The 23,362-nt window shown below is 44.7% G+C and overlaps 1 protein-coding gene across 1 annotated transcript in view; it reads left to right on the forward strand.

Annotated features, from left to right (window-relative positions):
• The window catches only part of snx29 (sorting nexin 29), a 93,947-nt gene extending 73,253 nt beyond the window's left edge, over positions 1 to 20,694 (forward strand). Inside the window, exons 19-21 of the mRNA XM_079292902.1 lie at positions 4,303 to 4,443; positions 14,121 to 14,260; positions 19,250 to 20,694. Coding sequence (XP_079149028.1) covers positions 4,303 to 4,443; positions 14,121 to 14,260; positions 19,250 to 19,376 — 408 coding nt within the window. The 3' untranslated portion in view covers positions 19,377 to 20,694. The remainder of the gene's footprint in view (positions 1 to 4,302; positions 4,444 to 14,120; positions 14,261 to 19,249) is intronic.
• The last annotated feature ends 2,668 nt before the right edge of the window (positions 20,695 to 23,362 follow it).

The following is a 23,362-nucleotide window of genomic DNA, read 5'->3' on the forward strand; positions in this document are numbered from 1 at the left end:
GCTGCTCAAATATTCAAAGATGCTGACTTTGGATGTCGCCGAGATTTTATGAAAGACTATTTGTGATACGTCCGGGAAGGAGAGAGCTGGTCGCTGCGTATGCGCCAATGAGATGGTGTAGAGTGGATTACGCTCGCTGTGCTAATACCGCCGTCACGTGTGTGGAGCCGTTTGATGTCTGACACACTGCAGACACCACGGGACTGATGCTATCGCCACATGTGTGCTTATGCAGCTCCGGATGTGTATTCAGAGCCAAGAGACGACATGTGGCTGTACATGTAGCACATATAGCTATATGAACCCATTGTAGTGTGCGCTTTGAGGCAGGCTGTACCTTATGTTCATGAAGGATTATGTAGTTATTATTATTGTTATTATCATGTTTTTACGGTGACGGAGGGGTTGAGGCAAGCATGTGTGGATGTGTGAATTCGGCTCTGCAATGTTTTTTTTAGGAGATTATGAAGGTGATGGATATGTCGGTGCTTATTTTTCACTCAAGGCCAGACTAAAGTTGTGAATAATAACATATTGATCTAGATCAGGGGTGCCCAATACGTCGATCGCGATCGACCGGTCGATCGCGGAGGTAGTGCGGGTAGATCGCATGCCATTCAAAAAAAATTTGATTTCCTCATGGCATTTGCCACTTGATTTTCTAACACATGGGTCACCACGTATGCGCGGTCAACCGCAAAACTCCGGCGAGCTAATTAGTTAGCCTTCCAATTTATTTCTACTAAAGAATCTAAAGCTGCAGCGCCATGATTTGGGAAACTTCCAAAACCTGGCGTCAGAACTGGAGACTCAGCGGAAGGCGTGTGCGTAACTCGACAGCGCGCGCTACACAGAGCAGGTTGACAAGTGTCTGTCAGAGTTTGACAAACGCTTTCCAGACTTTGCTTTACTCGAGCCAGTTGCTACACTTATGTGCTGCACATTTGGGGAAGATATTGAGGTTGATTCACTCGCATCAAAAATGTCAACGCTGTTTCACCTGAACTCGTCTGGAGTGGAGGATGAGATTCTGACACTGCAAGCTGACATTCAGCTGAAGTCCAGGGCTCATGGACAGTTTCCTCAGAGAGGAAAATTACCCAAACATGAGGACATGTGATACCTTCTTGACTGCATTATTCAGCTCTACTCATTTATGTGAGTCAGCCTTTTCCCACATGAAGAACATTAAGACCAAACACCGTTCCACCATGACTGATGAACATTTGAAGTCTGCTTGAGGCGGACACCAGCAACTACTGTCCGGACTATACAACTCTGGCCAATCCCATTCAGTGCAAGTCATCAGAGTAAGGTCATGACCAAAAATGTACAGCATTGTATTGTGCCATAAGGGTTCATGCAGTTATGCAAGGTACGCCAACATATATTGTAAATATAAAGTATACTCAGTGTGTCATACAAAGAATTGACTTTAAAATCCTGCTGTTTGTTTACAAAGCACTGAATGATTTAGGGCCAAAATACATCTCTGATCTGCTGCTACCTTATGAACCATCCCGACCCCTCAGGTCGTCTGGGACCGGTCTACTTTCTGTTCCCAGAGTCAGAACTAAACATGGAGAAGCAGCGTTCAGTTTTTCTGCTCCACATATCTGGAACAAAGTCCCAGAAAGCTGCAGGTCTGCTGAGACCCTCAGCTCATTTAAATCAAGATTGAAGACCTTTCTGTTTGCTGCTGCCTTTAATTGAACCACATTCAATTAATATATTAATCAATTTCCTGCATTTCTGCATTTTACTACTGTATTTTATTTCTTACACTGTTTAAAAAAAAATGTTTAATGCAATGAATGTTCTTAATTGTTTTTAAATCTCCTTTTTCACCTTATGTTTTGATGCTTTTAATGGTTTTATGTGAAGCACTTTGAATTACCTTGTTGAAATGTGCTATACAAATAAACTTGCCTTGCCTATATATATATATATATAAATAGATATTCAGCATTTTTAATGTAGGTAGATCATTTTGACTTCGTCATTTTAAAAGTAGCTCGCAAGCCGAAAAAGTGTGGGCACCCCTGATCTAGATGATATATGAAAAACAAAACAACCTACCCGTAGAGGGCACTCTCGCTTGGTGAGTTGTTTTTCCTACATTTTTGGTCATCTATCAAAATCTGAAAATTGTCATAAAAATAAAGTCAAAGACTCTTTGATTCGTCTTGAATACGGGATTCATTATGACCCAGATTAGTCAGCCGTACACTAAGCTGTAAGAAGGCGTAACGTCCACGCACACACACACACACACACACAGTCCTTCCCTTAACTTGCAAAAAAGAAGTTGGTAGAAACGTAGATGTGCTTCTGTGTGTCAGACACAAAGTGCTGAGATGACAAAGTGTCCCATCCATTAGCAGCCTTGTCTGCTCCCATCTCGTCAGCCACCGCTGTCGTTTTCCGCACTCTGGTCCGTCTTTCAGGGCGGCTGCTGCTCTTCATGCAAACAAGTGACTGTATATCAGAGGGTTTTAAAGTCTGTGGGCAATTAATTCAGCTTTACATCAGAGTTTCCTCGCTTTCATACCACGTTATAACCCTTTAGCGTATCATTCTATAATTCTGTGATTAAAAAACACAAGATACAAGCGTATGATTAGAAACACCTCCCACTCACTGCGTAGATATCCATTTAAATGACGCTACGTGCCCTTCCTTAGATCGTTCTATTCAACTATACCGTGAAGAGTTATTTTCACATCTCTTTTTATAACATTAACGACGTCTCGACGTGCCCGTCAGCGAGACATTTAGGACGGCTAACAAAGCCTCAGCTGTCGGGCTCCTCTTAATGGCTGTCCAAAATGTCACACGTTTCTGTGTTTGCCGTGTAACCGAGACTGCACAGTAGCATGCATGCTGACAAAAGAGCACTCGGTAAAAGAACAGTTGCCCTTAAAACTATAAAAAAACAAAAACCCGTCATTATCCACTTGCACCAATGTCCGTCAAAATGTCTTAGAGGTTGACATGGACACCAAATGTCTTTTAAGAAGGGTAATTCCTTAAAGCCAACCATTGAGCCCCAAATGCCTTATTGATCATGTTGATCATGATATGAAGCAGGGCTGGGCAACATATCGTAACATGGCAAACGTTTTGTCTTGTCAGCGTTTCACTTTTCGTTAAAATCTCTGAACTTACCGGCCCTTTTTTTTTCTTCTAGCTGTTCTATCATTTGCCTTCACCCACTCAGTCTTTACAGACACACATTACTGGTGATTATTTATAAAAAAAAAGTCATTGTGTAAGTATTTTGTGAAAGCAATAGTCAACCCTCCAATATCGTCATGATATCAAGGTGTTTAGCCAGAAGAACTGATATTTGCTTTGCTCCGGATCTTATTTTCCCCAGGAATTCATGGTCCTAAAGAGGATACAGCCTAAGGACTTGTGTGATCCTCTGATGTTTCCTCCAGTGCCACTAGTGGGCCTGAGATTTCATTAATCCAGTGAAATATCTCGTCATTACATGTTTGCACAGATGTGATACTTGTTTAAATGTGGGAACAACACCACTTATTTTCAGACATTCTCTCCCGGTAGCCAATTATAGTGTTGTGTTGTATTTGAAGCGTGAGAGAGAGAGAGAGCAGTTCAAACCGTTGCCTTCTTTCAGCAGTTGCGTTTGACTAACACGTTCTCTGAGACCTCTAAAAGGCTGCACCACAGCCACTCTTGTGTCTTGACTTTTTGCATGAAGGAGCTTCGTCAATTTTTAAATCAATTTCTGTCTGTGTGCACCTGAATCTAGTCCGTATGTTTTGTCGATGGGCACTTTTTGAATTGAATTGTCAAAAGCCTGTCTCTGTGTTTCCACTGTGAAAATGGGACCCATCTCTCGCTCTCTATCCTTGTAATAGGCTCATCTCTCCTTCTCCCTCTGCTCCCTCCATCTTTCGCGAGTCTGAATAAAGCAGCTAATGGTGCATGGAAATGGTGGCACCACAGTCGCACCTATAGACAGACTTTCTTTCCTCTGTTGTGTGTTGCAGCATTTAAGTGAAAATACGCATTCACAAGGATGAGAGGACGTCGTTCTTTCACCCATCTCATTCATTCGTTGTAAAGCACTGTAAGAGCTCTACAGCGTGCTATTGCGGTTTTCTTTCTTTTTTACCCTTTTGAATATTTGATAAATGAGTTCTGGTTTCGTCAGCTTCTCAAAGGGGGTTTCAGTTTGTCTCTATAGTGTTGCATTTGTATTGATGATTTGAGGACATGCTGATGTTGAATATGATGATGATGATGATGGTGTTGTGTCTTCCCTGTCCCCAGGTCTACATCCGTATCCTGGACAACGAGTGGAACGTGTACAGGCGCTACACCGAGTTCAGGGAGCTCCACAACCACCTGAGGACCCAGTTTCCACAGGTGGACACCTTCAACTTCCCACCCAAGAAAGCCATAGGGAACAAGGTGAGCACGACCTGTTTGTGTGTGACCGACTGTGGACCTTTCTCTGTGACTGTGTCCAACACTTCTGTGGAGCAGTAGTACATAAAGACCTCCTTGATAATTATGCACACAATCTGTAAAACATCAAACATAACGGGTCCTTGATTTTTTTTAAGCAGAACTATAATTTCTTCATTCATCAATCGTCGATTTTGTTTGCAGATTGTATTAGCTTTAGCTAGCTAATTAAGCTAATGTTAGTTGCAGGAGTTGGTGGAAAACGAAATATCCAGCTGTCTTATTAATGTTTGCAGCTTCCTCGTTTTAATATGATAATCTTGATAAATGGGTCTTAATTACGCTCTGGATGGCTCCATAAATTAGTTTGTCCAGTCTCAGGCAAGGTTCCCTCGTCTCAGTCAATGGCTTTGGTTAGATGACTGAAATAAGGTCTGTGGTTAACACGACAGATTGTAACATTTTGTTCAAAGACATAAAGAAATAGGTCAGTAAATACCCCACTCCTGGCTTTTGAAGCTTCTATATGTCTTTTAAAAATGCGGTTGCTAACAAGTGGCTCAATGTGACGACAGGCGTTGTCGGGGTTGTTGCGTAAAATATAGAATAATGATGCAAAACAACAATAATACAGTGGTAAGCTAGTTAGCCGGACATGCTAACATTTCAGCTAATGTTTAACGACGACTTAAAACTTTAGATTTTTTAGTTTTAGATTGGCTTAAAAACAAAAACACCATCCTCTAAACTCTTTAAATGCGGAGTGTAGCTCTTACCACAGCCCCCATGTGGACAACGCCAAAGCTCTGCAGACTCTCTGTGCCTAGTCATGGTCGCTAAGCTCTCCCTTCAGAGGGAGGGCTGCACTGAATGGTCGTTTCAACCCTTTTCATATGAAAGACACAATCCCCACATGACTTGGACCAGTTATCAAAAAAAAATTCATGTCGGCCTGAAAAGATGGAGTTAACCAGCACCATTTCCCTGCCAGCACTTACTCACTTCTGCTCTTTCGCAATCTTTTTTTCCTGACACACACACACACACACACACACACACACACACACACACACACACACACACACACACCAAACCTCCCTCTTCATCTACAGGGAACAAACACTGCTCCAGGTCTCCATGGCTCACTTACCTGTCTAGTTACTCGGAGATCTCTCTCTCTCTCTCTCTCTCTCTCTCTATCGCTCCCCCTCACCCCTCTCCTCTCGCCCTCCTTTTTCATCATGTTCTCCTCTGTCTCCCTCCAACATTTGGGAGATAATTTGGTTCTGACCCCAATTCTGTGGCTGGTCTGATTTGACGCTGGTCTGACTCCCCCACCTTCAACGACACTGCTCTTTCCAAAGGGACTGAACGCCAATGTGCAGGTGCTGCAGTTGTGAGAGGAGGTTGTGAGAGGAGTGTGTGTGTGCGTGTGCGTGTGTGTGTGTGTGTGTTGTGGGTCTGCAGGACCGTGTGGGATCATGTGGAAGTCCAAGTGTCTATCACAGGCCTCTGTGTCATTGTGTGCTGGAAAGCTCTCTGAAAGCCCATTACGCTGCAGGTTTGTGTGAATTATTGGTTTTCACCATCTCCAGGAAGTCGTCCGTCACCGTACAGAAAACAGCCCCCGGTTTTGTTGCTCTCTGACTACAATTTAAAGCAGGAGCACTGCTGGAAGAGACCCACACACACACCATGGACACTCGCTTTACGCTTTCCTGTCAAGTATCAAGAGTAGCTAAACACCAGACTCTTTTCTCCTGACCTCGCTGCACTCGTGTGTGTTGAAACTTTCAACCAGAAGAGTTCAGTTTATGGTTTTCAGGGTTGATGACGTTACGGTGGAAATTCAATCAGTCTTCATAACAGGCGTAAATAATAGATGTTGTCAAACACCTCTTCTTCTGTTGTCTTGATTTATATTTCAGTTGCATTCACTCAGTGTTTTCTTCTCATAATACATAACACATTAGCTATATATTTTCATCTCATTTTCTTTTTTTTTTACCCAAATTACCCTTTCCTTTGTTTGCCGTCATGTTTCTTTTTGTGTTGAGTGGATCCATTTATAAGCCTCTTGAGGTCTCTTCCTCCCCCACTCTCTCCATTAACAGTTTCTATTACTTCACAAATACACTGTGCCCGCAGTGATGATGTTCAAGTCAGGTTTGCACTGTGGAGACCAGCTTCTCTGTTCATTTGTCTTCCACGTCGATACTAAAGCCTAAAATATACAGCCGTATGTCGACGGAAGCTAAAATCTCTCTCCCTGTCTTGTTTAACTTCTTTAACCATTCAACCCATTTGACAGAAGGTTTTCAAATTAGAACATTTGTCATGGACACTATCAGTACTGCCTTGTCAAACAATAACTCCACGCATGACGGTATGCTTCGTAATTAACGGACAATGCATACAGTCCAAATCTATATAATTAACACAATGACAACAACAAACTCGCAAGAACCAGTCACATATATTCATGTGACAACAGAGCAACAAATCAATCCAGCAGACCTGCAGCAACACGCATTCTGCTACACAGTCGAGGGCCGTTCAGATATTAGATGTAAAAAAACAAATGCAGTTGACTTAAAGACAAACTCCATCCTCCTTTCTTTGTTGACAAAGAGTTTAATCCAACGGTTAAATCCCAACTCACAAATCCGTTTCTCCTTCAGCCAAATAATTATCTACACCAAGCAAAATGCAAAAAAAGTCATCATTTCTTCCATATCTTTCAAGTTGAACTCTTACTACTCCGACTAAGCCTCTGCTTAAGTTTCGTTTTCGGCCTCTGTTCTTACCTAGAGACACAGAGGTGAAATCTGATTGGATAAAAGCTCAATTTAAAACAAGCTGCACTGGAAGCAGAGCAACTGAGGGAGACAGTAGCCCTGACGGCCCACCACTGGATCTTATGAAGACCTTCAAGCTGTGAAATGAAATAAATGTAATAATTTCTTTACGTTTCTCAATTGAGCTGCTGCTGCTGCAGCAGCAGAAGTTTTGAAGGAAACAGAGCTCAAGGCCTTAGGGACCAGACTGAAATGAAATGAGGGAGCAGGTGGACGGCTTTTTAGCTCAAAGATTTGATAAGTAACAGATTGGTGAAGTGTGCACGTGTGTGTGTGCCTGTGCTGCACAGCATAAAAGACAGTTATTGTGTGTGTTTCAGAGAGAATGTATTGGCTGTGTGTGTGTGTGTCTCTATACCCCAGAAGTGAGCCTCTGCAGCATGGAGTGCGTACTTTGTATATTCAGGCGTGTTTGTTGTGCGTGTGGTGTTGTTGGTAATCAGCAGGCCTGCAGTGTTGAGCTTCCCTGTTATTTCAAACCAGTCGGTGTTTGTTTCTGGCTCTCTAGGAGCACTTTGCAGTGTCGGCGGTGGAAACAGCCTTCTTAAGGTGAGGAGGGGAGCAGTGCTGCTGCCAAGATTATTTTACTCCCACAGTAATGCTGATGTTTCGAGTCGGCTTGTTTTACTTGTTTCAAATAATCGTGCTGGAAATTCAGTTTTCAGCAATCTCTGTCCTGCTGCATTGTCTTAATTGGGGGATTGTGTGTAAAATGGGTAACTGTAAACCCAATAAACTCCCTTAAAGCCACAGTTAAAGCTGCATTCACACCAAATGAGGTGGCGAACATGGCACTCATTCCATTCGTTTGAACATGTGCAGGAAGCGAAAGAAAATCCAGCGGCCTGGGGGCGACAAGTTGACGCGGAAACAGCTTTTTGAAAGCGACGCAACCCGACGTCACGTAAACCTCGATGCAGAGATGTACACATTCATTCATAGATCGCTGCAGACAGATTTACTGACTTCCCTGCTTAATCCGCATTCAAGGTTATTTTCTGTGCAGATTTTGTCCAGAGGATTATAATAACGATGTAATATTATTAGTGACGTATCGAACTACGAAAGTAAAAGTAATAAGTACTTTTTAAAGCACTTAGTTTTTGCAACAATCGGTCTTTAAGTCCTCTTTCCTGCTTTCTTCCGTTACAAAGTGACACTTTCGCGACAGTGTTGCACACCCAAAGCTGATTTTGATACACACACACACACACACAGACACAGGGCCTCTCACTATGATGCGTGGCGAATGATGGAGAAATGTTCATGTCAGCAGTGAAGCGAGAGGGAGAGACCCTCAAACGCCTTTTGACGGCAGCACCGTGGAGATCTGCTCCGCTGTGGTTCTCTCTGCAAAGGATGAAACATGCCAACTGCCAGTGGAGATCAGGCAGTAGAGGAAATGTGTGCTCAAACACACCTCACTTACTCTATTACATGACGAGGACAGTCGGTTTCATCATCGCGTCCACACTTCCCCCGAATGATCGACGGCTCAGAGGGAAACACAGCAGCAGGTCCGCCCTGCTGTGGATTTAAGTCGGTAGAGATCTGACGGAAAAACGTCACACACGTATCTCATGCAAAGCAGGTAACTTACACACACACGCGTTTGTGAGATCGTCTGTGCTACAACACTTCACTGACTCCTCAGGCAGCTTGCATGCCAGTGCTCTGTGATTGGACCGTTCAGCTAATCTTCTGCCTCGTGTGGTGTCAGGACTCATCAATAGTGCAACAGGGTTAGAAGTGTTAACCGAATGTGGGCTTAACTGCTGCACCGTCTGCTTGAATCACGTTACACCTGAAGAGACTAATATATCATAGATATGTCTGCCAATGTCTGTATTGTTTTTTTAGCAGTATGTTACGCACAATGCTCTCAACCTTTTCCAGCCAGCGAACCTTTCGTAAATATCGAGGCCTTTTCTTCTTTTATGTTGAAATAGGGAAAATTGTTTTTTTCATGAAAGGTTGTTTTATTTCTTAGAACGTTTCAAAATATGAAGAGATTGTGTTGATGCATGCCAAGACGAAACATGTGGGCCTCAAGCCTCTGTTCCATGAAACCAAGTTCACCTTCATAAATCTCCAACAAACCATCTATAGATGATAGAACATGCACAGAACCCTTAGTTAAATGCAACAGGACACCTTCAGCCATCGCTATTTAAGGAGCAGTCATGTGAATACTGTTGAGTGACTCCTCGTTTGGATTCATTTCGTTTAGAAATTGGCTCATGTCTCATCAGCCGGCAGCCGTGGCCCCCGCGAGTCCTCGCCGCCACCAAGACTTTGCCTCGTTGACTCATTTGTGCATCTGTGTCCCGGCCGGTCCCGCTAATGAGACTCTCCCTCGCTGTGCCTCCGAGCGCTTTTGGGAGAGACCGTCCAGCTGTGTGACCCAACAATACAGATGATGTTAAACACACACACACAGACATAGAGATTCAGATGCACACACTCTGGCTGTGTCAGCTCTTAACCAGCTGATTTGTCAGGGGCCTGGCCAGGCATACAGGCTAAATGTTCCCAAGTCGCGCCTGTCAAATCCCCCCTGATGCGAACGCTGAGACAGAGAGAAGCCACAATGATGACATCAAAGACACGTTGTCGTCAGACCCCAGACTCCAGCTATCAGCGTTTCTCACTGGCTGCACCTCATCCACATTTTATGACTTGTGTCCAAAGGCCCTTGCGAGTCTTTTTTTTTTTTTTTCTTTCAATTACCAATTTCTGTGTCACTGTCTCCCCTCCTGCTCCTTGAAGTCACTCATCCGCCTCAGGCTCCGAAACAAATGGCTTTGTTTTGGGCTTTTATCTCGCTCTCCTTGTTCTCTCAATGGAGACGTCGTGGTTCTTTTCCCAGGAGCGACGGATTAAAAGAGACGCACTGGGAAAGAGTCTTTTGGTGATCTGCTTCGTCAGACGGTTGGGATAACTCTCTCAATCAGCACGTCCATGTTTAGCGAGCAGTCGTATGAGACTGTGTGGAAGATCGACTTTGATTTTCTCGAGTTTTGACATCAACGGTTGCAGACTAATGGGATGTGTCGAGCCGCTACGCTGTATCGCTGTGGTCTTGGTCACTGAAGCCGACTCGTAAAATTTCACTGTTGACTTCAGGCTCTGAATTAGCTTTCAGTCGCTGTTGATACCACAACTTATTAATGTTCTTCACGTTACTTTACATTAGTTTGGGTTTGCTCAGAGGGAAATATAATGTTTTTAAAGCAGAAGTTCCACCTTTGGGGAAATTTTCTTATTTGCCTTCTGGCAGATAGATGACATGAGATCAATACGACTCTGATTTCTTCCCAGCAGTTGGTTAGCTTAGCTTATAACAAAGGGCGCAACCGCTAACCTGGTAAGAAAGCCCACCTCCACCTCAAGATCCCTAAGGAACACATTTTATTTAGTTTGTTTAATCCGTGCAAAAACTGCAGTGTAAAAACGTCACGTTTTCCATTTCCGACGGGCATGTGTGCCAAACAGTTTCTAGGCTCTGAGCACTAACGTCCTGGAATCGCCGGTTGTTCCCGTTGGTTGACACTTGATGCTTCCGGGTAAGGACGGGTCCTTTTACGTCAGGTCCTACAGAGGCTCGCCAAGACGCCCTCCTAGCATTCGGAGAGCACACAATGGAACGATTCACCTCGTCCACTTCAAAGCTGGAGAGCACGTGATCATCAGCCAATCGTGTGCCAACTCATTAACAACGATGTGATACTGAAGTCTACACAGAAAAACCTACATAAGGAGGATGACATTTACACGGGGAGAGTATAGGCAAGATGAGAACAGTGATTCAAATCATGAATTAATCAGAAACAACAAAGTGAATTATTAACCATGTTGTGTTCACATATTATGCAATATACGTGTTTTACTTTTAATTATGTCAAAGAGACGTTGTGGAGGTCTTGCATGAGCGTTCCTGAAGTGCCTGTGATGTTTTATGCATGGCCCGGACCCACGGTTTTGGTGCATGTTCAGAGAACAGCCCGTTCAGCCTCGCTGCGCCCCGGCGTGGGCTGACTTGGTGGAAAGTGTTGACCTTGTTTTGTGGCGAGCGTGTCCCAATGCTGTGCACTCTCGTTTAAGTCAAGTGTGCTGCAGGCTCAAATCAGCACTCGGCTGATGTCCCTGAAAAACAAGTGGTGACTTGGAAAGTTCTGGGGTGGTTTTTATTCTTCTTTTTTTTTTTTGCATGTGTGAAGCTCAGAAACTTTTTGTTTCCAGAAAATATGCCAGACACTAAGGGCCTGATTCACATACGGTAAATCCTTCGACAAAATGAGTTCTCAGTCTGCTCATTATCAGTGTCTGAATTAGCCAAGACAGCAGCTTAATATGCAACCAGCAAATCTGGCCGGGGACTTCCGTTACATGGCGTCCTTACATCCCTCCTGTCTCAGTCTCTGGAACGAAATAAAACCAAAAAAGCCACAATCATTGTAAAACACAGTTATTCCACAATTTTCAAGCAGGATCGAAGTCTTGGTCAAAAGCATCGATTTTCTGTTCAGTTCTGAATATGTTTTTTGTTGTTAGTTCTTCAGACGTGCTTTTTGGGATTTTTTTTATTCCCTTCCCCAGAATTGAAAGGCGTAAAGCTGGCAGCAAATTCACTGAGCAGTTGTGAAGACCCCGGCGCATATGTGACTAATTTACGCTTTTCTTCCATTGACGTCTCCCCTCTCCTGCCCATACCTGAAAAAAAACAGATTCTGTATTGGTGGAACATCCATAATAAATACTGTCATAAATACATATTGTAAGCTATTTTGCTCAGTTCACTCTTCGGGAAAGTGAATTTAAGTTCCCTCTGGTACGCAGTGATGCCAGCGGTCTAGGGCTTTTATTGTGAAAGGTGAGGAGTAAGGATGCTGTACTAAAGCATTATGGGCTGCCAATGTGGAGGGAATAACCTTAATACACTTCATACATGTGGCTGTTTGCGCTGCCCTGCTCACATTAAATGCACAGGAAGGAGCAGTGTCGAGATAGCTTGATGTGCGCAGACGGCATCAGCCTTGTACCTGCATCCGTATGCCACAGCAATTTCTGCTCGGCCTTCTCGCTCCTCTCTGCACACGAGAGACTGCACCTGGCCTCTTCAGCCTTCCGTCTCTTCCGTCGGACGAGTTCGTCACGATGTCAATTAGTGTTTTTCGCTGCTCCGACATCCATGAAAGCAGCCAGGGGTGTCCCTCATCGCGTTGACACGGCATGAAAGCCACGCTGGCACGCACGTCCTAATCTGTCACATCACATTTACCCGGTCCTACTGCGCCCATTGTACCCGGCACGGAGCAGAGTTCAGTGATCCACGCTTATGCACTACTTGGGGCGACAGTGAACCTCTCATCTACTCTCTGTTTTGAAAGTTCTCTCTGGCCACTGTACTGCCTGTCATCTACCAACTTTCTGGTTGGTTCGCAGTGGAAGAATGCGAACAAACTGCACCAGGAATATGCAGCCAAAGGCCGTAAAGTCACTGTGCATGGCACAATGGCAGAACCCTTGCCATTGATTGGTTGTGGTGGTTAGATCTGTGTCGCGCTGGGAGAAAAGTGTGACATTCTTCATGCATTACTCTCTGTGGTTGTTTCAGTTGTTTTGACAGCGACAAAAAAATATATCTTTTACGGTAATTGAATTCATGTATTCAGAAAAAGACGTGCTAATTGTGCATCAGAGTCTCCCCGAGTAATGAAATAAACATGAAAAGGTCAAACCACTGATTCATTTAACAATTGAAAAATTGATTTTTTAATTAATTTTTCTTCTGGATTGTAAGAGTTAGAGTCAATACTAATATATTTTTAATTTACAAAATTAAAACAAAAACTGAAGGTCTCCAAATGCAATATTGCGGACTCTTCTTCTGTTCTGCTTCTCAACGACTACCGGTACGATTTGCTTTTTTAAATGTGTGTTGTATTTATCTAATTGTTTGATTGTTATGGATCATATTATCTTTTCAAATCAGGGGCAGTGAATGCTCATTTGACCGTGCCGAATTGTTCTTCAACATCAGCAACCAAATCACAAAATAAACACAAATATGAAGGTAAAGTGTGGAGCATTGCTTGTTATGGGAGACGTGGTATGTGGAGGCCTGGTCATTATCAGCATTAGTTGGCTTAACACCTATTCAAGATCTGATCCTGCACAGCGACAAGACATAATTACTCCAGAGCCACAGGTCATTAAGGGGGCTTTCACAAGCCACAGGGTCAGATTATGTTCCCACTGCAATCTGACCCCGCTTGTGAGAGGTCTCGGCCCGATTCCTAGCGAACCCATAGCGCTGTGTTTTGGTCCGCACCAGAACACCATTACTGCGTTCACAACTGCCCAAATCAAATCGGATTTAAACAGACTAACTGTTGACATCGTCTCATAAGCAACATGTTCCCTTAAGACGGCATGTGTTCTTAAGATCCGCCTTCCTCCCGTTGTGATTTCAAGAGCTCTTTCGCTGGAAACAGCTGCCTGTTGCATCTGAAAACATCACTGGTGGGAACGCTATGGAAAAACAGTGAAGCTGTGGGCCGTAAAAACCAAAACTATTAGTTTAAAGCTCCGTAAGTCTGCGGGGGACTGCAGAATCGGCTGATAATTCTGTGTTGGTTCATCACTACGAGCGACCCCTTTACACGTAGTCATGTAATCCATTGTTGGAATTAAAACGAGTGTATTATGTTCGTGTGATGAATAACGCTTCATGTTGCCACTTTAACCTCAGCTCTCTCACTCTCTCTCTCTCTCGCTCTCTCGCTCTCTCGCTCTCTCTCTCGCTCTCGCTCTCTGCAGGATGCCAAGTTTGTGGAGGAGAGGAGGAAGCAGCTGCAGGGCTACCTTCGCACGGTGATGAACAAACTGATGCAGACGCTGCCAGAGTTCACAGCCCGCCCCACCAAAGAGACCCTGCTGTCTCTGCTGCCTTTCTGTCTGTAAGTGGACACACACACACACGGGCATGTTGGACAAATCAATCAGGGAATGTGTGTGTCTCTGTGACTTTCTTTGAATACTCATAGCATTAGATGGTGCTTTGAGTTGTGTTTTGTCCAAAGCAACTCAAACATGGTGGAATCCAAATAATATACCTCTTTAAAAATGTAGAGCTGCCTCTAATCTTCGCAGAAATCCCACTATATGCTGTGGGTCTAAAAGGAAAAACATCAGTTTTTTGGACAATACTTTGTCTGCTTATACCAATTTAATCGACAAGATGTTCTGACAGAATTAGCTGTTTGTGGCAGTAGTTGTTACCGGATACAAACAGGGAGGACTAATGTCACTGACGATGCCAAATCCCTTGTAAACAAACTTTCAAGCGTTTCCCCGCGTTTTACACTCGCACACCTACACAAGTGTATTTGTTCTCTCACACGCACATTCACACACACTCAGATCCAGCAAGTGTGAAAGTGCACGATGCCCTGGCTGCCCACCTCCCGACCAGGCTCCGTCTGAAAATGAGATGTTCCAGTCATTGCCTGTCAACATTCACATCGGTTTCCACTCAGTCAGCTGTCACCGACCGACTGGAATGTCATTTCCTCTCTGGAGACATCTGAGTCATCGGGCTCAGGCAACAACAACATAGTTGGCATAGATGTGGACTCTTCACTTTGTGGCCTTTGCTAAAGGCCACAATGTGTAGAGTTCTTCTGTGATGATGGCCTTTATTACAAATAATAATCACGGCACGCGTTTCTATTCGTAGATAAAGGAGAAGAGTGCAGTCTAAGTGTCCCTGGGCTGGGGACTGAACGAGACCGCTTGAAACGGGTCTCACTCTGGTTCTGGATCAGACTCTGGTTCTGGATCAGACTCTGTGGTATGTGAGCAATGCAGACCGACCACCGTTCTGTGTGGAAGTAGATGTGTGATTTCATATTGAATACATTGGATGAACTACTAAATCCAGCTGCTTATTGTGAGACCAGTCCAGCGATCTCCGAGGATCGCATGAATTATCCGAGATCATTTGGTAACCATGGTAACAGATGTGCACATTTTCCCAGATACATCAGGAGGAAAATAAGTGAAACAGAGGCGTACTGCTCTGTGTATGCTATCTGTTGCTTCAGTCTATTCCTACCTGGTCTAGATTAAATAGCACACACAGTATTTTGTGATAATAATTAGAATCTGAAAGGTAACGAGTAACTTAAGATGTCAGATTAGTGGAGTAGATAGCAGGTAATGGATTGCTAAAGTAAAGTACAAGTACCTCAACATTGTACGAGTAGCAGTATTGTACTTTGACGTACAGGAGTTGGCTCTCAGTCACAGGAATGAGATCGTCTCTGCGGGTCATGTGACACTGATGGTGCAGGATGACGTCACTAAAACTGTCCAATGAATGAGCTATGTCTCAGTCCATATAAAGATGGCCGACATGAAGGCTCCCCAAAAGTCAACCCAAAATATCTTCCTCTGGCGGCATATAAACCCCGCCCCCTCCATCTTATTATCTTATTTTATATGACATGGGGTTGACGCAGCAGAGGAACGACCATCACGTTAACGCGTTTGCACGGCGCCATCTTGAGCATCACATGAAGTAAAGTTGATGCTTCAGGACTTTTACTTGCATGTGCAGGTTTTTCTGGGCCCGCTGTAATATGTGCTGACACTGGATTTTTCACGACCACGACGCAATGGAATCGCAGCCGACATCGAATCAACACCGACCAGCATACCATGATATTTTTGGCTTGTGTGTGTGTGTGTATTCAGGCATACGCTGTAGTTTGTCGCCGATGCTGCGCTGAGGCCTGCCGGTGTTGTCATGGTGTTTAATGGTTTAACATGATGAAACCTGCGCTGGTCTAACATCTTCAGTGAGGGATGAAAGCCTGATTAGTCGGGTCATTAACTTGATGAGCGGGGGCGGGCAGGAACACGGAGAAGATGCAGCGGTAAGCGAGAACGCTGTTTGGCCGCAAAGAGAAACCGTACTTTGCTTGATTATGCAACAACACTGCACACTGTCAATTCTCAAATAGTGGCCAAGTCTCAGATATGATCCAGCACAAACGGCTCAAGGCCCGTTGCCAATATAGGCGGTGTATGAACATGGTAAATTCAGCAAAATATTCATTTCCACGGCCCTCATGCCACTGTTTATGGACATTAATGGACTAAACATAAGATATGCTTCCTCACATTGTTCACTTTCACTGTGAATGTTACCAGATGACTATGTGGCCACAAGTTAGCATGATTTTAAATATTTTTATACATTTTGTTGCTTAATTTGTAACCCAATGGCAAAGCCTAGACAATGATGGAGAGACTCAAACGCCAGGTAACAGACGTTCTGGTGCATTGAGAGAAATTGAAGCCAGTGGAGAAAATGACAAGAGGCGGTTTAGTGAGAAAGATGAAGAGGAGCCTGGAGGTGCAGGGAAAGAAAGCTGGTCTGGGGTCTGAAGAGGAGACAGAGGAAAGAGAGAAAAGAAGGGAAGACTGATTGTGGTCCAGCACATCAGATCTCCTGCTGAGGCACTTGATCAAAACTGATGCTGCACTGACCTAAACGCCTGATTGTGGGTTTTTTGTTTTGGTGACACTATTCCTGTTACAAAGCCAGAAAAGGTTTACTCAGAGAGAGAGAGAGAGTGTGTGTGTGTGTGTGTGTGTGTGTGTGTGTGTGTGTGTGTGTGTGTGTGTGTGTGTGTGTGTGTGTGTGTGTGTGTGTGTGTGTGTGTGTGTGTGTGTGTGTGTGTGTGTGTGTGTGTGTGTGTGAGTGAGTGAGTGAGAGTGTGAGTGAAAGGAAATGTACTGGGAATCATTTATTATTCAGATAACTTATCACCACACCCCGTCTTTTGCTGTTAGACAATCACTTTGATGCATGCTTGGGTTTGTGTACCTCTGTATCCTAATTATGCACCTCTGCAGTCAAATTATTCAAATTCCAACGGTGCCTGGAAAAGTTATTATCCTGCACAAGTCAATATCCTGTCCAAATGGGGGACCAGCACATGCTGAGAGCTGGAGAAAGAAAGCGGATAAGCCTAATTCATTTAGCACATTTAGCCCCTTTGCCCGGTGTGATATGAATAAATGAGATGGCTTGTGGTTTTGACTCCACACGCTGCCCCCAATTTAGTACGATTTTTGCTGATATAACTCCCCATTGCATCGCTTTTTGGCCAACCTTGGTCAAGTTCAAAACGTGCGACTGCGCTCCTCATTGAGCTTGCCTGGCACGGCGGAGAGTGGTACTTGTGCCACTGATGAATGTGCATTCAGTGCCAGAGGAAAACAGAATGATGTTCGCCTTATTAGCAAAGCTCAAGCTGTTCCCATATTATCTGGTCCTACCGCCCCCCCCCCCCCCCCCCCCCCCCCGGGGCTGATGAATCGGGACGGTTGAGACAGAATCTGTGCTTTCAGGCCGGTCTCTTCCATAGCTCGGCCTATTTGAACATGACGCCCTTCTACTGTGCTGCTTTTTAAATTTTTTTTTAGCCCCTACTGCCTCACATACAAGCATATGGCCCGCGGTGACTCTATCAGCCTCAGCATGAGTGCATTTATTTATAGCTTGTGTTGTTCTTGTGGGAATCAAACTCCAGGACCTCCCAGACAACCTTAATCACAGCGCTAGCAGCTGGGACGCTTCATTGAAGAGGCCGGTTGGACACCGACGGGGAAATGCCCTCTGCCTCTTCGTTGTTTTCAATATTAAATCAAAATCCCTTTTGTCAAAGAAGCACTTGAACCCACCGCTTCTATTAACCAAATCACTGCTTCGTCACAAGCAGCAGGTCAGAGGTCGCCGTCTTGGCGATGAAACGCAGCAAGAGCATTCAACTGCAGGCTCTTCCCCCGACGGGTGCCTCTCGTTCCTCCTCGTTGTTATCGGATGAGACTCGGGGATCGGGGGTTCACATGTCGTGAAGACGGTCGTCGGGGTAACTGGGGCAATGATGTCATGAAGCTGCCGAGATTATATCCTCCTGAGTAACGAGAAGCCAAATCACATCATAGCACCACGGGCCTGTCGATCTGTGGATTCCTCAGTGGCGTTCACAGAGTTGTAGCAAGAGCAGTACTCCTCATTTAAAGAGGGTGGCGGCTTGTTTGAGCCTCCGAAACTAAAACATTACAGAAACAGTTAAAGGGAACATTTAAGCAGTTGTTTATCCATCTGACCTTCAACTACGGCCTGCTGCCTGTTTGCAGAATGAGACTAGAATATGGCATATTTCTAATGAATTGCACTTTCAGTACATTGCACTTCTTAGTTGGAACACCAGTTGTCGGCGCCTACTTGACCTACATTGATTACTAGCCGATTAAAACGTTTACCTCAGTTGATCACGTAAACATGGCAGAACGAGTACAAGGGGAAGTGTGTTTGCTTCATTTGCAAGGAATCCGTTGCAGTGATAGAGTACAATGTCAGAAAACACCATGAAACCAATCGGTCTCACACTAACACGGACACTGGCGCGTTGGGGTTTCTGGTCTAGAAACAGTTCTCATCCTGTAGCCTTTTCGTTTGTATTGTTAAAAGGGAAATGTACAATATGAACAAATATGTAAGCTAAGCAGGTTATGAACGAAATGACAATCTGAAGACTAACCAGCACTACAATACAAGAGCACAGCGTCACAAAAGCTCCATAAAGCCAAAACCAAAGACAGCATTTTCAACCAACATTAGCTTTATGCACAGTTAATGCAGAATCATTGAGAGTCAGCGTATTCGGTGCATGAAAGCGTCTATTTGCTGCTCTGACAAATGTCGGGTTTTCCAAGAGAAGGTCCTCTGGCAGGAGGGAAATGATGCATTTAAGTCTCCAGATGCAGCACCAGTGGCTTGTTTGAAGAATAAACTGGGTAATGATCTTTGCCAGATGTTCATTTAAAGCCCATGGCTCCTTTCTCCTCCTTCTTGCTGTCTTCTCATTCAGAGACACACCCCAGGCCAACGACGGCGGGTCCAAGACGCCCCGGTCCAAAACGTCATCCCGCTTCCCCAGACTGGGCCGCAGCCGCAACCAGGAAACCAGACCTGAACCCCAGAGTGGCGACCTTTAACCCCCCCCCCCCATGAGCCGCTGAATAATAATCTCTCACTGTATAGGCCGAGGAGGACCTGTGACACACAGGCTCACAGTGTGAGGACATTAGGGGTGTCTGACGGACCTTCAGAGCCTTGCAGGTTAAAGGCCTCGGTGGAGGTTTGGATGCGTCTCGGGGAAATGTGTCTGTGCGTCGCCTGGCTGAGTAGAGGACAAACGACTCGCCTGAGGCGGCCGAGCAGTGGACCCAATCATACAGCGCCTCTTACCTCACTGAGACACAAAACGACTCTCTGCAAACTGCACAGGACCTGGGCTGCTCTCTCTAATCTCAAACACAATGAGACGATGGAGAGCAGGTTTTTTTTCTTCCTCCGCTCAGTTTTGTAGTGACGGTGTTTCTTGGTCACAGTGCCTGCAGTGTTTTGTAGCTGCTTTCCTGCTCGGGGAGCGGATTGAAGTATTATCTGGGGAAATGAATTTTGCTTTCCAGCTAATGTGTCAGCATTATAGTGCCATTACATTTTAGATGATGATTCACGATCTCTGCTGTGGACCACAAGGCAGTGGGTATTCCTTCTTCCTACTACTGTTATATCATTATATTATCATCATGGCTAATGGAAGATCTGCAGTGAAAAAGACATTTAATCACCTGTATCAATGTATTTGTTTCACATTATTTGTGTTTAACATGTTGGTCTCTTATCGAGTTGACTGATTGCTAAAATGAAGCCCTAAAACAGTGAAAGAGGAGTGTTGTCCTCTGTCCCCTAATAGTTTTTGGACAGTCCCTTTTCGAGAAAGTTCTTAAATACGCATACATTCTTGTGGTTTCTCCTCTCAAAGGTATCTTTTCACATGTCTGAGGTCCGTCTCAGACACCTGCTGTGACGCATACGATCATTTTTTTCGTCTTAAATGTTTTTGGGCAGAAATGGAGGGAAACAGTTTTCTCCATTACAATAGATGGGCGAGATGTGTTTCAATAGGTTTACCCTCAACCCCACTATGACTACACTATACAACTCCACCATATCACATCGATGTGGGGCCAGGTCGGCTGGCTGTACTGAAAAATGTTTCAATGTTTAAGGATTGTTTAACTCACGTGTCTTAGCTGGATTTAATGCGGCGTTATGTTGCAAATAGTGTTTACGAGACGAAACACTTGGAAGAAGCGCTGCTTGTTAGAGTGCAAAGGAAAGCGCTGCTGAGCATCAATCCATATGTATGGGATACCCGAGAGTAGGCCGCGTTCAAACGAGGACTGATTGTGTTAGAAGGTTGTCGGAAAAAACTCGAATCAAAGGGTCGGCTGGCAGAATGGAAAACACCGTTCACCGTCTGGGAGGGGAGGGGGGGGGGGGGACACACGAGGCTTGTGGGTTTTAATGAAGCTGTTCTTCTCACACAGACGTGACCCTCGCGAGTAGCCGTCTGCTGGGAAACGCGGTGCGCTGTCGGGACGTTGTCGTGGGGTCACCGTCAAATAGAGATTTCTTTCATGAGACCTTTTTGCAGAGGGATTCTGTCTGTGGTTCAACATGTGGGGAAGAAAAGGACACCGGGTGTGGAAACACTTCAAGGAATTACTCTTCATTGGTATTCTTTTTCTCCTCAATCGGAAAACAAAATGCCACTGCTGTTGCATCGTATCGAGAACATGTAATTTGTGGCATTCTTTTTATTAAAGACTATTCTCTGCTGTGATACAGTAAAAGCACAGACTTGGTGATATTTGAAGTGTAGTACTGCCTTATTGGGAAAATCTGCCGACAGCGTCCTACTACACCGCCGACCAACGGAGAAGAACACTGGTGGGTCTAACTTTCGCTGCATGAATATCCACATTGTACATGTTGTAATGCACGGGGTCATTATTGAAAAGACGACGCCGATTTAGCATTGCACTCCTATAACACTCTCACAATGTGCAGATTGTCTGGGAAAGCTTTTCAACGCCTCACTATTATAAGCAGTGTTTGCTTATAAGGTCCATGAGCACCTCGGCCCACTGTCCCGGTGCTGACGTCACGCTGGTCTGCTGACAGACGCCTCAAAGGAAGCGAAGGAAGCTGCTAATGTGGCTGTAGTAGCCAACATGGATGTTAACGATCCAGGATTTAAAATACTCCAGAAGTTGGCTTTTGCAGATGTTGCATTCGAAAGTAAAATGACGACATTTGTTTGAATCTCAATGTTTGCTGAATAACGCTTTATCGTTAACTACACAGGGCCCCTTTAACCCTTTAACCCTTTAACCCAGGGTTTCTTCTATTGCGTGATGCCCTAAATGCTAAAAACATCTCGGTGCTGTTGAGATCACACAAGTACGAGCCTTTCGTTGCCAGGTGTCTTTGTTTACCTTGTTGCTTGTTCAATCCATTCAAAGCCATTTTTTGGGAAAGGCTGCAGTTTTAGTTTTTTTCTTCCTGCACTGGGCATGCCGGGTCGGTAGAGAGGGAACAATGGCGAGGTTGTGCTAAATGCTCATTGTCCATTGACCAGAAAATTGGTTACGAGCCCGTTAAGGAGGTTGATTGACTTTGGCAACGTTGGACACGTTACACACGACCGGATGCATGCAAGCCAAGTTCTCCAAGCGCTGACACGGCACTTCTCCTGCAATGTTTCTATTGTTTTCATAGAATGGAATAGAAAAGCACTGGCTGGGCTCTCACATTTATTTGTGAGGAAAAAGTGTAACTAACTACATCCTATGGAAATGTGTGTATTACGAGATGCTCTGCCTGTGTACAACTCTTATGATAAGTCGTATCATTTGGTAGATTTGGCGTGTGGAAGGAGATTGGAGGGACAGAACGGAAGTCTGACTTCTCATTAACCGCGAAACACCCGGGAGACGGCAGGAGAGCAGCGGTGAAGTGTTTGACGATATTTTTGTTGCCCTTTGCGACAATTTTAAAGAGTTCCATTCAACATTTTACCCATGAACTGGCTACATAAGAGAAGAGAGGGCTGTCTCAGTCAAACCCGGTCCTGCCAGGCCAGAGTCCTCAGTAGACTAATGACCAACTCACATCTGTAATTACCACAGCTGTAATAACACCGTCTCTATTTTACATTTACAAATGACTCATTTAATTCACTACAAATATTGTGGTACACCAGCTGGAAGTGATTCGAGCACTTGCTGCCCCACGGAGCGGTTCTGCGCAGCGTTGATCCTTTCAGGCAGCGCTTCCTCCCAGATGCTGCCCTGATTAAACCGCAATCAGACACTGAATGTTATGCAGTGGGGATTCCAGTAAATGCCGTGGTTGCAGTTTGTGTGTAACCATCCTGCTGACTGAGGCGCAGCATGTTTACAGTCTGTGCTATATTCCCACACTGACATGCAGAATTGGACATTTGGTCAATGTCCTCAAGCTAAAATAAACGTGTGTGAGTAACGGGTCGTGTAGTCCAGTCAGTGTGTTTAAAAAAAATAAATTTTGGACTCGAAAAATGAAAGGAAAAATCCTTGACTCTCCAACCGGAGACTGAAAGCTTTTACCGTTGTTCACGACTGAAGGAGGACGTTGTGTAACTAAAGAGCGCGCCAGCTGCTGAAGAATAGATCGGAGGTGAATGCAGCACAGGTGAGCACCTTCTCAGAGATGTTTTGGAGAAAAGCAACATGGATCATTTGGGCCTCTTACTATTATTTAATGATTCATCAGGGATTCATGTACACGGTACAAAGAGGGCAAACTAAAGATCACTCCACGAGTTTAGTGTCCTTGTGACTGCCAGTCAAAGTATGAATGCATTTGCTGTTTCCCCTCCTCATCCATGTCTATATACGTCTCTCTGTGTCCCACGCTCCCTCCTCTATCCTTGAAGACATGGAGGTCCCTCTTTGCTCATTTTACAGAGCTGCATGCAATTACCCAGCTCTTACCTTTGTGGGAGGAACATCAAGGAGACGGGGAACCTGGTTTTAAACCAGGCCGCTGCATAAGCAGTGCTCCTATTTCTACAAAGCCCAATGGCCAT

This window comes from Melanostigma gelatinosum (assembly GCF_949748355.1).
Source record: "Melanostigma gelatinosum genome assembly, chromosome: 21".
Classification (NCBI taxonomy): Eukaryota; Metazoa; Chordata; class Actinopteri; order Perciformes; family Zoarcidae; genus Melanostigma; species Melanostigma gelatinosum.